Source organism: Oratosquilla oratoria, chromosome 34 (assembly GCF_046742065.1).
Source record: "Oratosquilla oratoria isolate Oo_2021 chromosome 34, ASM4674206v1, whole genome shotgun sequence".
NCBI classification, from domain to species: domain Eukaryota; kingdom Metazoa; phylum Arthropoda; class Malacostraca; order Stomatopoda; family Squillidae; genus Oratosquilla; species Oratosquilla oratoria.
Window position 1 is genome coordinate 29,213,875 of NC_134810.1, and position 17,500 is coordinate 29,231,374.

General features: G+C 36.4%; 1 protein-coding gene across 1 annotated transcript in view; it reads left to right on the plus strand.

Annotated features, from left to right (window-relative positions):
* Positions 1–17,500, plus strand: part of LOC143018425 (uncharacterized) — a 265,497-nt gene that overhangs the window by 228,008 nt on the left and 19,989 nt on the right. Inside the window, exon 2 of the mRNA XM_076173784.1 lies at positions 15,608–17,064. Within this exon, the coding sequence (XP_076029899.1) occupies positions 16,972–17,064 (93 nt within the window). The 5' untranslated portion in view covers positions 15,608–16,971. The remainder of the gene's footprint in view (positions 1–15,607; positions 17,065–17,500) is intronic.

Consider the following 17,500-nt stretch of genomic DNA (forward strand, 5'->3'; position numbering starts at 1 on the left):
CACACACACACACACACACACACACACACACACACACACACACACACACACACACACACACACACACACACACACACACACATCAGTCATTACAGTGTAAAAACGTCTCAACCAGAGCCCTCGAGAAACAATGGAACTTCTCAACTATAAATATAACAGGAAGCCTAGTTTGTATCAGATGGGAAAGGGAATATTTGTGAGTGCCCATGATGATCTAATATAGTAGAAAAAGTGAACATTGAAGAAAATGAAAATGAATCGAAACATACCAGGGAATAGTATGTTTTGGAAGAACAGAGACCCTTACTGGCACAATACCGAAGCGTAGCGAAAATATCGAAACACCTTTGGGTGTTTTAAGGTATGATGAAGATTTTTATTTATTTAATAAATATGACAAGACTGAGTAGAACTATATATATAGAAAAAGAGATGAGATCATGGAATCAAGAGATTATGGAGTTAAAGAAAGAAATCATGCACCTAGAGAATGAGTACAACGAATCTTACAAAGAACTGAGGGGCTTAAGGAAAGAAAATACGGAAATAAATGACGAGGTAAGTGAATAAAAAAAATTCAATCAAAGTAAAAAGTGAAAATGAAAAGATGAAAAACAAAAATACCACCAATAGTGAGACTTAAAAAAAAAAGAAGTGAATGAACAAATTAAGGCAGGAAATATAGGAGAGGATGACTTACAGAAAATCAGAAAGGATGGAAAAAAAAGGAACAAAAAGCCAAGAGATAGCTTTCAAAGAAATTATCCAACAACAAATGCAGGAGAATACCAAAGACACAGTTATTCAAGTAATTAAAGAGAGAGAGAGAGAGAGAGAAGGTTAGAGATACAGTAGACAAAAAAAAGTGCATAGTAGTATATGGTATAAAGGAAAAACATAACTTAGGTACTAAGAGAGAGAGAGAGAGAGAGAGAGAGAGAGAGAGAATGAGAGAGAGAGAGAGAGAAAGAGAAGGAAATAGCAAGAAAAATTCTGAAAGCAGTACAAGACGAGGAGCAAGAAATAGAAAAGGAAATAGAAGAGCATAGAATGGGGCAATACTCAAAAGAAAAAAATCGACCTCTAAAGATCAAATTAAGGTCACAAATGGTAGCAGAAGTATTAGCAAAAGCAGGAAGGCTAGCAAATAGTGAAAACAAAAGTATATGGATAAAAAGTAAATGAACGATGAAGAAAAACAGAGAAGACACTAAGAAGTGAAAAAAGGAGACCGAAAAGAAGTTCTATTGGAGAGTACTAGACATGAGAAAATGGTATAAAAAAAATAAAAAAAATGAGTAAGAGAGAATGAAATAAAGAAAAAAAAAATTGGTTTATACTAACATAGACGGTTTTATTTCAGGATTAAATGAACTAAATGGTTATCTGTCAGAAGAAAAATAGAATATAATGGGAATTGTGGAGACGAAATTAAGGGTCCATTACCACCAAATAGCAATGGATAAGGATTACTGGATGAAAAATAGAGGAAAAATAGGGTGGATGAGTCATGTTTTTTATTAAGAAAAACTTAAATGTGACAAAAGTTACAGAGGGAGAAAACAGTGTGGAAATGGTCATGATAAAAGTTGAAAATAGTGACATGAATAGTATAAAGTTTGTGGCGACTTACAGTATGTGCCCCCATAACGGGTTCTTGGAAAGAGAGCCATTATTCTAAAATGTTAGAAGAGACAAGGCATTCATTAAATGAGAAGCTGAAGGATGGAAGAAACGTAGTACTTATGGGAAATTTAACTGCAAAAAATATGTTGGGAAGAGATGATAGTGAAAGGTGGAGAGGACCTTTGGGGAAATATATTACTAGACATGACTATAGAATATACAATGACACAATGGGTAAAAGAAAGCACTAGATATAGAAATAAAGAACCGTCGAAACTAGATGTAATATTTGCATGAGAGCCTGAACTTGTGGATAAAATGAATACAAGACACCAATTGGGAAGAGTGACCATATACTACTTGAGCTTGAACTAAAAGAGGAAATATATAAGGAAAAAAATGAGAAATGCAGAAAAGGAAGACTGATGTATAACAAAACGGTCTTTGGAAAACTTAAAAACTTCTTTCAAAAAGTGAATTGGAAAAATTCTACAATAGACACAAGTGGAAAAGAAATGGATGATTATGAAAGGAATCTACAACGAAGGAGTGGATGAATATGTACTAAAATAAAACCAATAAAAGGTGTATATTAAGTGCTGATTTAACAAAAGGTGCAGTGAGGCGAAATATAGAAGAGATAAAGCTTGGAAAAGATGGAGAAAAGACAAAAAATCTGGAAAGTGGCAAATATATATCAATCAAAGGAATGAATATGTAAAAGTACGCAGGGAGGGAAAAATAAACTATGAAAAATATAGTAGAAAAATATAAGGACCAACCAAAATTATTCTATAGATATGTGAATAGTAAACTAAAAAAACAATCAGGAAATAGTAGTATTACGCCAAGGGAATATAAAATACACTGAAGATATAGAAATGGCTGAAATCATGAACAAACACTTCAAGTCTGTGTTCACTAGAAAAGATAGACAGCATGGGGATGAAAGAAGTGAGATCCCCCCCCCCCCATAAGAGAAATAATTGCAACAAGAAAAGAAATAATGGACCAAATAATAAAACTTGTTGTCAGGAATCGCACGGCCCGGATGGAATTGCAAACTGGATACTAAAAGAATGTATAAGGTAATAAGCTGCTCACTCAAAGAAGGAAAATTACTGGAAGACTGGAAAAATGACAATATGGTACCAATATATAAAGGGAAAACAAGGAAGACCCAACAAATTACAGACCGACCTCTTTTACAAGTATAGTAGCCAAAATTTGTGAAAAAGTTATTAAAAATAGGACAAAACATCTGGAGGAAAACAGTATGCTAAACCAGAGACAATCCGGATTTGGACAGGGAAAGTCAAATCAAATCAAATCAAATCAGCCATCCTGAGTCCACTGCTGAACAAATGCCTCCTTCATAGCATTCCATGAATCACACGACCGCGGCATCTTCTGCCACGTAACTCCTGTAAACTTCTCGATCTCGTCTCTCCACCTTCTGTTTGGTCTCCCTCTTCCACGTTTCCCATCTCGCGGCGTCCACTCGGTAACACACTTGGTCCATCGCTCATCAGTCGTTCGCACTAACTTACCTGCCCAATTCCACTTCCTCTCTTTTACTGCCTTCACAATATCTTTTACTATATTTTGCTCTCTCACCCAACTTGCTCTCTTTCGGTCTCTCAGTGTTATTCCTATCATTGATGTCTCCAATCTCCTCTGTGCAGTCCTTCGTTTTGTTTCCATCGCTTTCGTTAGTTTTCAAGTCTTACACCCGTAGATTATTGCTGGTAGAATGCATTGATTGTAAACTTTACGTTTCAAACATAAAGGTAGAGAGCCTCTCAGGATTTTAATATATTTACCAAACACTTTCCAACCAATTGTAATACGTCTTTTTATTTCATTATCATGATCTTTGGTCACTTTCTCCATCTGGCCTAAATAATTATACTCTTCAACTTCCTAAAGACTCTCATCATCAAATATTATCTCTTTACTCTGAACTTTCGTGTTGAACATTACTTTGGTTCTCATTTATTTTTAAACCTACTATGAGACTTTCCTTGTTCAGATCACTTAGCATATCTTGCAAATCGTCTGCTCTTTCTGAAATAAGAATAATGTCATCTGCAAACCTTAGGTGGTTCAAATATTCGCCATCTTCAAACCTTTCTCTTCCTAACTCAACCTTTTGAAAATCTCTTCCGAGCAAGCTGTAAATAAATTTGGTGAAATGGAATCGCCTTGTCGTACTCCTATCTCGATCTTGATCTTTTCTGTATCTTTATGTAGTTGAATTATAGCGATACCTTTCACATAAACCTATTCTAAAACCTTTAGGATCTGTTCGGTTGTATCCTGCTTGCGTAACGAGTTTAGTACGGCTATCTGTTCTACCGAGTCAAAGGCTGTCTCGTAATCTACAGAAGCTAAACAAAAAAGTATATTGTGCTCTGTCGTTTTCTCGATTAGTTGGTTCATCGCCTGCAAATGGTCTAGAGTCGAATATCCGCTCCTAAAGCCTGCCTGTTCTCTCGGTTGGTTTCCATTTAAACTTGAATTAGTCTATTTGGAGAATATATATATTTGATAGCAAGCTAATTGGTCGATAGTTACTAAGGTCCTTCTGATCTCCTTTTTTATAAAGCAAAATTACTATAACATTGCACCACGATTCAGGAACGCTTTCCTAACGTAAGCACTGGGTGTACAACTGAGTTAACTTAATATGAACTTCTTTCCCTGCTTCTTTCAACGGATCTATAGATATACCATCTTCCCCGGGTGCTTTTCCTCGTTTCATATTTTTTAAAGCAATCTCTACTTCTTCCTTTGTAATCTCTGGTACACTAATAACGTCTACAGACGAATTTACTGACTCAACTACGGTCTTCGACGAGTAAAGCTCTTGATAAAATTCTTCTACTCTTTTTACCATTCTGTCTCTGCAGTTAATGATTTCTCCATTTCTATCTTTCAAACATATCATTTACTGTCTTCCTAAAGCATGTCTGCGCTCGGTTCCTTTAATACTTTTGCCTTTCCAAATAATTTCCTCTATTTCATCCATATTTCTCTTTTTTTCTCTGATCTTTGCCTTTGTTGATAAGCTTGTTTAATACTAATCTTTGTATTTCGTCTTTCCTGCTTTTAATCTCCATGGTCCTTTTTGTAATTAGGTCATTTGTAGCTTTAGAGTATCTATTTTCTTTAATTAAATAATTTTTGTATTCCCTACTTTTTCTGCCGATGCCCAAATGATATTCACTAAATTTAAATTCATATCTTCGACGGTGTCTTCGCTGGATCTTAGAACTTCGAATCTATCTTTAATTTCTAACTGAAATTTCTTATTATTATCCTTAACCTTTGTAAGGCTGCTTTTCTTTTTTAAAACTAGTTTATTTCTCTCGGCTCTGAAATTAAATTTAGCTGTGTAACCTATCATTCTATGGTCACTACCTATGTTGATTTTTATGACCGTAACATTGCTAACGCTCTTGTTCTCATCTCCATTTGGAGTTTTCCAGGTCCGTTTACGACCTACACGCTTTTGGAAGAAAGTGTTCATTATCCTCATGTTGTAGTTTTGCAAAATTGACTAAAATCTCGCCTCTATAATTTCTTTCATTTACTCCAAACTTTCCAATGCACGACTCATCTCCCATCTTCTTTCCCACTTTAGCATTAAAGTCGCCTATTACCAACGTGTATTTACTTTTTTCTTGATCCATTACCTGACTCAAATCATCATAGAAAGACTCAATTTCCTCGTCTGAACTCAGTGAAGTTGGTGCATAAACCTGAACTATTTTTAGAGTGTACCTTTTACACAACCTAATCACAATCCGAGCTACTCTGAACTTGACTAAGTTACCAGCAACCTCTCGGTTTATCAAGAATCCTACTCGACTAGATCTTTCTTTGTCCTTACCTCTATAGTAAAACAGATGGTGACCCTATTGTAATTGTATCAGCTTTTCTTCCGTTCTTCGAACTTTGTTCAGCCCTATGATGTCCCACTTAATGTTATCTAGTTATTCTATTAAACTCTCTAGCCCGTGGTCTTCTGAGAGAGTTCTTACGTTGTAAGTATAGATCTTCATTTTCTTCATGTTGTTTAATGTCCAAGACTGCTTGGACAGTGCTTACATTCGGTGGCACATTGCCCGTAAGCACATGAGGCAATGTGGCTGGACCTTTAGAAGACGATAATCCAACAGGAGCGCTCGGTTTTGTTTTGGTTGTGATATTCATATTGGCTATGAAGGGGTGCTGGCAGTAATCTCACCTCCTTGCCAACTGGTTTCTGGTGAGATATTTCCCTGGTGTCACCTTATTATATTCGGTGAAGCCCTATATCTATAGGGTGCCCAATGGTCCACGCCGTCATTATGACGGTACCCCATATATCTATGAGGAATTTCCCTGTTCGCCATTAGGGACGTGCCAGTTAACAGTGGGTCCTGCACCTGTGTGAGCTGCTCTTTGTCTTATCTTTCTCACAAAAACCTGTTCAATGTGGGTGACCCTGCAGAGATTTCCTCTCTATCGATATAGCTCTTGTAATCATTAAGATTCTCAAGCCTATCCACCACGTCAAGGTATCAACTCTCGGATAGGAAGGGAAGGTCATGTGCTACAAATTTGATCTGTTTCTATTTAAGACTAATAGATATAATACAAGAAAGGGATGCATGGGCTGAGTGTGTTTTCCAACATTTACAAAAACCTTTTGATAAGGTACCACACCAAAAATATTAAGAAAACTGGAAACCATAGGAGGGATACAAGGAAAACTATTGAAATGGATGGAGGATATCTTACATGAAAGAAAAATGAGAGTAGTGCTCAGAGATAAGAGTTCTAGTTGGTGTCCCACAGGGATCAGTATTGGCTCTGATAATGTTTGCTATTTATGTAAACGTGTAGAATGTTACATAAACTTCTTTGCAATTGACGCAATACTGATGAGGAAAATAAGTACAGAAACGGACTGCGTGTCGCTTCTGAGAGATCTTAACAGGGTTTGGGAATGGAGTCATAAGTGGGAAGTGGACTTCAACATAAAGAAATATAGTATAATGGAATTTGGAAAAAAAGGAATATCAGGACACTATAAATCGGTACAAAGGAAGTAAAGAAAGTGAAAAATATAATTACAAGGGAGTAAATATCACAAAAGCCATGACTCCTGATAAACAGATAGATAAAATTGTCGGAGAAACCTACAACTTGCTAAGATCAATAAAGGTGGCCTTTAACTACTTGGACGGAGAAATGGTGAAGGAAATGCTAGTCACACTGATAAGGCCAAGACTGGAGTATGCAGCGACACTATGGACACCCAGTACTAAAAAAAATATAAAGAAAATTGAAAGAATCCAAAGAGCGATTACGAGGATGGCCCCAACACTTTCAAAACTGTCATATGAGAGATTGTCAAAGCTGGAATTACCGACTCTGGAACAAAGAAGAGAAAGAGGTGACTTATTGGTCATCTATTGAATCATGAGAGGCATGGAAGTCCTTGATAGAGAAGACTTATTAAATTGGGATAAGAGAAGTACAAGAGGACACGAAAAGAATCTCAAAAAGGAAATTTATAGAAGAGATAAAAAAAAAAAAATCCACACAGAGTGGTGGATGTCTGGAACAAATTGGACGAACCAATAGTGTATGCAAAAACCATTCATGAATTTAAGAGCAAACTAGATAATGCAAGATACAAAGATGGGACATCACGAGCTTAGCTTCCCTTCCCGTGAGATACAACTAGGTAAATACACACACACACACACACACACACACACACACACACACACACACACACACACACACACACACACACACACACACACACACACACACACACACACACACACACACACACACACACACACACACACATTGGACACCGAAGTGAAAGGAAGTGCAGCGTTTGAGCGCATATCTAGCGGTTTTGTCGCCGAATACGAAGGAAACCAGTTGTTATTGTACGGGATGGGTAAGCTGTGGTTCCCGGTAAATAAATCAAGCTCTTGAAAAAGTATAGTTTTGGCAAAATGGAGAAAGAAAAAGAAGAAAGAAAAATAAACGAACCAACGTAAAGAGGACTGGATACAAGTATTGTGGAAAGTCCAAGAGGTGTCATCCCCAAAAGAACTTGTTTGATAGATACTCCAAGAAAAAAACAAAGGTGGAAGAATAAAAGTTTTTCAGGGTTTCAAAGAAACCCAGGTAAAATAGGTAAAAGTTTAGATATAGATAGAGGAATTAGATATAGTAATGCATTAAGAAATTGCGAAGTAAATGACTTAATGGAAGAAATCATAGATTTAAAATTAGGTTACCGAGCTGTACTTAGGGAATTGATTACTTTGCGTAAGAGTAATGAGCAAACGATTAAAGAATTAAGTGACTTAAAGAGCGAAATTGAAATTCTCAAAAGAGAAAACGAAAGAATGAAGAATGAGGACAAAAATAGAAACGAAGAAATGAAAAAGGAGGTCAAAGATCAATTACAAGTAGTGGCCGGAAAGGTGGAAGAGTCAATCAAAGAAACAGACCTCATTGAAATAAAAAATCAATGGAAACAAGAACAGGAAAATATATATGTATTTTTTTTAGAGAAATAGTACAAAAGCAGATGGGGGAAAATACAAAAGAAACAGTTATGAAAGTAATTAAAGAAAAGGAAAATTGGGTGAGTGATACAATTGACAAAGGTAAGTGCATTGTGGTCCATGGTATCCAGGGAAAACATGATATGTATAGATACCAGAGAGAAAAGGAGGAGAAGGAAATAGCTAAGGAAATTTTGAAAGAAATACAGGATGAAGGGCAATTTTTTTTATAAAGAAATCGACGAAATCCACAGGATAGGCAAATATTCAAAAGAAAAACAACATAGACCTCTGAAAATAGAAATAAGAACACAAATGATACCCGAGGAGGTATTATCGAAAGCGGTTAAATTGGCAAACAGCGAGAAATTCAAACGTGTATGGATAAAAAAGGAAACAAGTGATGAGGAAAAAGAGAAAGACAAAGCTCTCAGAATTGAAGCCAATGATAGAAATCAGAAAAGAACAGAGACGGGAAAAAAGCGAGTTTTTTTTGGAGAGTGCTGGACTTGAGACAAAAAAATGGTATATAAAGAAATGGAAACTTAAACCAAAAAAGAAAAGAAAATATGAAACTAAAAGTGGCATACACAAATATCGATGGCATGATCTCTGGAATCAATTAACTAAATGACTATCTAGAAATAGAAAAACCTGACATTATGGGAATTGTAGAGACAAAACTGAAAGGACCTCTATCAACAAGCATAGTGGGACAAGGTCTATACAACCACTGGGTGAAAAATAGAACAGACAAGCAGGGAGGAGGTGTCATGATATTGACCAAAAAGGGTCTAAATGTGACAAAGATTAATGAAGGCCAAGGCAATGTAGAATTAATTATGATCAAAATTGTAAACAAAAAGATGAAAAGCAGAAAATTTGTAGCAGTGTATGTACCACCAAAAACACAGGCTTGGTCGGATAGCGAACATTCTAAATTACTGGAAGACACAATGAATGTGCTAAACGAGTTACTGAAAGAGGGTGGAAGGGTGGAAACATAGTAATCATGGGCGATTTTAATGCAGAAATTATAGTAAAAGGGGGAGAAAAACTTTGGAGCAACATTCTACTGGATATGACCATCGAAAACACCCTAAAACAATGGGTTAAGGAAAGTACTAGATATACTCATAGAAACAATGAGGAGCCGTCGAATCTAAACTTAATATTAACTTCTGAACCAGATATTGTGAACAAAATGGAGTATAAAACACCACTTGGTAAGATTGACCATATACTAATAGCGTTTGAATTAAAAGAACAGAACAATGTAGGTAGGAATGATAAACATAAAGAAGGAAGATTATTGTACAACGAAACGGATTTTGTAAAACTAAAGAGGAAACAAAGATGGAAGACAAATGGAACATATTCAAAGAAAAGTACAAGGAAGGAATTGACAAAATGTACCAAAAAAGAAACAAAAAGAGATTTATATAAAGTGTTGGTATAACAAAAGGTGTAGTGAGGCTAGAGAGAGAAGGGACAAAGCCTGGAAAAAAATGGAAAAAAGAAATAAAATCCAAATGGCAATATACATAAAACTTAGGAACGAATATGTAAATATACGCAGGAAAAAAAAAGATATTATGAAAAAGATATTATAGACAAATATAAGGATCACCCTAAACTCTTTTACAGATATATAAATAAAAAACTAAAGGATAAACATGAAATAGTGAAACTGCGTGAAGGAGATAAAGAATATATAGATGACACAGAAATGGTAGAAGATATGATCAGACATTTCAGGTCTGTTTTTACAATTGAGAGCTCACAATATTGGGAAGATGGACAACAAGAAAGATCACCCAAAATGAAATAGATAAAGGTAACACAAAAAGAAATATGAGACCAAATAAAAAATCTAGATGTCAGGAAATCGCATGGACAGGATGGAATTGCAAATTGGATACTGAAAGAGTGTATAGACGAACTGACAGACAAATTATACAATATAATAGACTTCTCACTCAAAGAAGGAAAGGTACCGCAAGATTGGAAAGATGCAAACATAGTACCAATATATAAAGGAAGAAGTAGGGAAGATCCTACAAACTTCAGACCGGTATCCCTTACAAGCACAGTAGCAAAAACATGCGAAAAAGTCATCAGAAACAAATGGACCAAAAACTTGGAAGAAAATAGAATAGTAAACCCTAAACAATTTGGCTTTAGAAGTGGAAGATCGTGTACCACAAATTTAATTTGTTTTTACTCGAGATTAATTGAGATAATACAAGAAAGAGATGGGTAGATTCCGCCTTCTTGGAGGAATATAAGGTAAGCTGCTGGAATGGATGAAGGATTTCTTAATTGGGAGAAAAATGAGAGTGGTACTTAGAGACAAAAATTCGAACTGGGAAGATGTGAAAAGTGGCGTCCCGCAAGGCTCTGTATTGGCTCCTTTATTGTTTGCCATATATATAAATGATATGGATGAGGGAGTAAAATGTTATATTAACTTCTTTGCTAACGATGCCAAATTACTCAAGAGAGTAAGAACAGAAGAAGATTGCAGATCGCTACAGGAAGACCTAGACAAAATATGGGAATGGAGTCAGAGATGTGAGATGAACTTCAACATTAAGAAATGTAGCATAATGGGATTTGGAAAAGCAAAAATAGAGTATCGGGTCAATATAAAATTGGAAACAAGGAAGTCAAAAAAGTCGATTCAGAAAGGGACCTGGGAGTAATCATCTCAAGTGACTTGACACCTGATAAACATGTCAATATTATTTGGAGAGACTTTAACTTACTAAGATCAATGAAAGTGGCCTTCGACTACATGGATGGGGAGATGGTTAAAAAAATAGTGGTTACACTGATAAGACCTAAACTAGAATATGTTGCAACACTGTGGGCACCTAGCACAAAAAAGAAAATAAGAAAATTAGAAAGAATCCAAAGAGCAGCGACAAAAATGGCACCTACACTGTCAAATCTGACATACGAACAAAGATTGGAGAAATTACATCTATAAACACTGGAACAGAGAAGAGAAAGAGGTGATTTGTTGACCATTTACAGAATTATGAAAGGGATGGATATTCTCGATAGAGACGACTTATTAAAGTGGGACAGAAGAGAAACAAGAGGACACGAAAAGAAGCTAAAGAATGACAGTTACAGAAGAGACTTGAAAAAGAATAGCTTCCCACATAGAGTGATTGATGTCTGGAACAAACTAAACTGAGAAACAGTGGGTGCCAAAACTATACGCGATTTTAAGAATAAACTGGATGCGGAGAGATACGAAAACGGGTCACTACGAGCATAGCTCTCGTCCCGTAAAATACAACTAGGTAAAACTAGGTAAATACGCACACACGCATACACACACACACACACACACACACACACACACACACACACACACACACACACACACACACACACACACACACACACACACACACACACACACACACACACACACGCACGCACACACACACACAAATATACATACACCAGGGCTGAAATAATTTCAGTATCGCTGCGCTGCGAGTCGTTACTCCAACTCTCGTGGGCGGGAAGTTGGGGGTATGTGTGCGTGTTTGGTCACAGTATTACCCATAGATCGGTCAAGTATGAGCTCTGAGCTCTCTTCCGAGAGGGAAATAGCTGTCGATCACGAGTCCAACACGTGATCCAAGACCATGGTGAATCACACATTATTGACTCAAAAGAAGGAATAGATAATTATATCACTATTTATGAATAATGCTAAAGTAACAAGAACGATAATATATATATATATATATATATATATATATATGTATATATATATACATATATATATGTATATATATAATATATATATATGTATATATATATATACATATACATATATGTATATATTTATAATATATATATGCATATATATATATATATATATATATATATATATATATATGCATATATGTATATGCATGAATCTTAAGTAGAGAGCATTGGTAGGCTTCTTGGGGACAGATCTGAATAAAATTAGAAGTGGTTGAGATATGATAAAGATAAAATTAACTCAAGAAGAAGATGTGTGGTATATACAGAGGAACTGACAAGGTCAAACTTTTCCATAAAATGGCCTGGAAACATTCAATAATAATAACAGATAAATAGATTCAATATTTATTATCTTCTCAATCCTGCCCATATTTCGCAGTACCATAAAAGTTAGCCCCCGTGAAACGCATTTAAAATTTTGCCCCCATGTATAACGACCTTCGTGGCGAACTGTTGATATTTTTTTTCTTGACGCTTCGTAATAAAACGCGTATGGATAAACCATCGTTTTTCTGTACAAGTGGTATTGTCTGGTTTGGATAATTAATTAATACATATGAACAAAACAACTGAAAGGCGTGAAGTTTTACCGTCAACCTATCGATTCCTCTTTGAACCTAGGGAGAGAAAGTGCGAGATTGTCCAGAAGAATAGAAACGCTGGTAAACTACAGTCCAAAGCAACAACGAGAGAGAGAAAGAGAGATACGAATGGCAGGGAAGCGGAGAGAGAGAAAATAATCTATGAATAGTCTGTTGCAGCGGACCTAATAATATCTTTCTATCACATGGACAAATATATACTGTATAGAAAACATTAGGTATTCACTGCCCAAGTCCTTATCTAGAATATGTAGTTCGGAGCCTGTACAGAAAGTAAAAATTGAATAAAAAGGACTCGACATATTATTCTAGAGTCGAATACAGAAATTAATTTATGATTTGCCTGACAGAAAAGGTCAGAGACTTTAGGAATATCAAGGCTAGAGAAAAGAAGAGCGAGAGAGAAAGACTCGCATTTCACAAATGCCGTAATTGCTTACAAGTTCCAAGGCAAGACAAAGAGATATATATAAGTGACAACTAAAGAATATAATTTCTAAACACTGCCAAAGACAAATGGAATAAAACATTTGTCAAACCGATGTGTGCAAAAACTAATCCCAAGTCCAAATTAGGAAAGACAGATTAAAAAATAAACTATTAAGCCAGAGGCAGAGGCAGAGTACAGCATAATAAGAAAAAATATATATATATATATATCGTGAGCCAGGGCATAAACAAATCTGCCCAATTATGTAAGACCTGACGGAAATGCAAACACAAATACACAAACGCAGGTACACACGCACACGGCTGCACGTATGCACGAATAAATATGACCTTAACGCACGCGGGCACACGCACATACTCGTACATACACGCACATAGACGTGTGCTCGCACGTATACACACACACACACACACACACACACACACACACACACACACACACACACACACACACACACACACACACACACACACACACACATACATACATACATACACACACACACACACACACACACACACACACACACACACACACACACACACACACACACACACACACACACACACACACACACACACACATGCGCATACTAGACTAGTTTTGCTGGTAACTAAAGAACTAGATGTAATTGAATCAGTGAAAATCCTGTTCCATATGGGCAAGAGGTTCATGTAGCCCTTGGATTCCATATAGCTTTAGAGAGTGCTAAAACAAGATATGCATGATATAAAAGCGAATATAACTTTTGGAAGGAACAGTTCATAGAATTAAGGAAATTCTTTGAATCCGAATTCATAGAGAAAGAGAAAAACTAAAGAACTGTGACATATTTCTCAATGTTTACGAATAGGAAGAGGAAAAAGAAATCGGAAAAAGTTATCAGCTTAAAAGAAGAAGTGAGACAGTTAAAAATGACAAAGGTCAGATAAAGGAAAGGTGGAATAAGAATGACCAATAGAGTAAAGAGAGACTAAAAAAAGACCATAAATAGATGTACAAGAATCACATAGCAACCAAAATAATCCTCAGAATGTTGAGGCATTGTGACAGGTTGGTTAAGGTGGGTGAGGAAGACATAAATCAGAATCCAAGATTATTTCTGACTAGTTTCGCACAAATAGGCTTCTTCAGAGAAATAATGTCTCGAACACATTATTTCTCTGAAGAAGCCTATTTGTGCAAAACTGGTTAGAAATAAACTTGGATTCTGATTTATGTCTTCCACACCCACCTTCACCAATTCCCAGAATACTTGATAGAAAAAACAAACAAACAAAATAAACAAGAAAGAGAGAAAGGAGACATGATTACAGTGCTCAGAGTTATGAAAGGAGCGGACATAATCGACAAAGCAGTCCTAGTTTATTACAAAAGAACTAAAGGACATAGAAAGAAACAAAGAGATGCTTGAACGATATTAGTAAGTTTTGCGTATAGATGCATTGGTTTGAAGAACAACATGGAAGAAAATATAGAAATAGATTAATACAAATTGGTAAATATGCACATTTGAATCTGTTTTTATTTGTAAAAGTCGTGAATCACTGAAATAGTTCTGAAGGCTTCCTAAAATAAGAAAAAAATATTTAGACGGAAAATTTTATGAAATTTTGTTGGCGGCATTAAATTTGTCTTATTTGATCTTAATAGATTCAGTTAAACCGTTATTTTTCATTGGATTTTTATTAGAAATGGATGACTCATTAAGCCATAGGAAGTGAATGTGTTAGTTGAGTGACTGAATTTCTTCAGTCCATGCACACGTACCTATACGCGTGCACACGTGCATACACACAGACACACATGCACACACACAGACAAACACACACACACACACACACACACACACACACACACACACACACACACACACACACACACACACACACACACACACACACGCACACACACACACACACACACACACACACACACACACACACACACACACACACACACACACACACACACACACACATACACACAAACACGTACGCACTCAAGCGTCTGTGTGTACATGTATATCTTTATACATATTTATACTTTTTCATATATTTCCAAGTACGATGAGTAACGTTGGTCTCACAGGAGTTTGTTTATAGTATTCGAGTGAAGTGGAAGAGGAATGGGCGAGTGGGAGATCTGGAACCGGATGACGTCATGTGTGACACCAAATATTTGTTGTCAGTCTTCGGAAAGGTGGCAGAAGCTTTGGTTCGAGGTTAACCCCGTTATGACAGACTCCAGGAGTCTTGGTCTAGCTAACGCCAGACAGTTTTATTCAGTTGATGAGGAACTCCGGGGATAAGTGGGTCGTGAGGTCATGGATTTGGATCGCGGTGTCCGATTGGGACTCTCCGAGTCAAAGTGTGATTATTTTTTCTATGATTTTGTTTACATGTGTATGTGTCTGTTTATTAGTTTTTTATTTTCCAGGTTTTTATTTACATGCTTAGATGACTGGTTATTCATTTATTTTTCAGGTTTTTAAAACAAAATTGAGGTATATATTAGTTTATTTATTTGCCCTTCTCTTCTTCCAGGTGCCCTTAGTCTCCGATAGTCAACAACGAAATATATCGAATGCAAACAAATTAAATTTGGATTCTTTATAATGTGAAAAGTACTGTAGTGATATTCTTTTTCTATGATAACTCATAGAAAACGTAATGCACACCTCAAGAATAAAAGAGAAGACTCGCCTGGAACGCAGACCCCTTACTAGTCTTTCATTATTTTTTACAAATTTACTAAAGTCGTTTTAAGTTTTTAGTGAAAGAAACTATGGAATGAAATCTTTATTTCGGATTTCTGAAATTTTGTTGAAAAAAATCGTTTAAGTGTCAGTCGCGATGTAGTGCTTGCGGTGATCCGGAGAATTTTATTGGACTGTTCATAAGAATTGCACATCACAGAACTTAGAAAAAAATGGCTTTGTGTTTTTATTTTCTTATCGAAGTAATGTCGTAAAAAACAGTATTCAAGATCAGGAAAATCTAGTGAATTAATGAATTAAACATTTAAGGAAAAACAAACTAACTGCCAGTGTATAAGAAAGGACTAATGAAATTTAAGTTTGAAATCATAGTGTGGAATCAGTGATGAAAAAGAAAAGAAAGTAACTGAAGAGGCGTCATAGACAAGAAAAAATCACACGCTTTGAGTTGCAAGTGTAAAAAAAAAAAAAAAAAAAAAAAAAAAAAAAAAAAAAATTCTTGGGATCTCAAGGGGTGAGTTCTTCGGCGGGTACCGAAGTCTCTTCGGTGAGTGCCCACGCCGGGCGGGGCCAAGGGTCCTACAACATCTCTAGCTATCACGCTAATTTCCTCAGTACCATAACTCTGAAATCCTGAACCAGTATCAGAATGTGATGAAAAAGACTTGAATTTTGAATTTGGTTCTTCAGACATGAAGTGAGCATCTCGTAACTGGAGGAGTGTTTCTGTGTTACTTGAGGCTGCTTGCACGCCCACCTCATCCGAAAGTGTGAACACTGTATACAAGCTTTATCAAGAAAAAAGAAGTAAAAAAAATATATATATAATAATATATATATAATGAGATGATAACTTGAGTGACCTAAAATCAGAGTCGATGACCGAAAGCGAAGACGTTACGTGTGGGGATCTGTGTTGCCACGGCAACGAACATAAACAACTCTGCCTTGTCCTTATCGATAAGGTCCGAGAAACCACAAGCCCAGAATGGGACCCTTTTATCGGGCAACATGACCATGGACCTCTACAGGAAACCTTCTCCCGAAGCCTCGAACTTATCCGAACCCACGACTCGTTTAGAGTAAGGTGGACCGTAGGGGTGGGAGTGAAAACGTGAAGCCGAAGCCGTTTTCAAAATTGCAGATTCGGACGAGGGGCGAGGGCCGCACGCGGGGACGAAAACCTCCACGATGACGAGTCTTACACCACTTCTGTTCACCAAACGCATGTGTCCCCCAGGACGGGACCCCAGTAGGGATCCTGGGGTCAGCACGCCCCTCCAGGTCAGTGCACCCCTACTCTTTGCCTCTCTTAGTACTCTTAGTTGAGCTCTTGGACTCTTCGTGTGATGGGTCATCCTTATTATTGTCAATTATTTTATGGTTTTCAAGTTTTTTAGAAGTTGTTTATGTTTCGTAGGATTTTCTTTTTTTTCTTTTGCTTCTTCAAATTACAACTCATAGTTGAGCTTGTGATGCTCATAGTATTAAGGTACTTGTGCTTTAAAAGATATGTTTGTATATTATATATATATATTTTTTTGAGCTACGAATGTTCGTTGAGCTGTGGGACCCCTTTCCGTCTTTTGACGGCTCTTATCGATATGAAGCTCATACCTTTCAAGTAATTTTTAAATTATTTACGTTTCATCTCGATTTTTTTTTCATCAAGAATAAACAACTATAAGTTCCGCTTGTGACACAGCTTTTTCACTTTTAG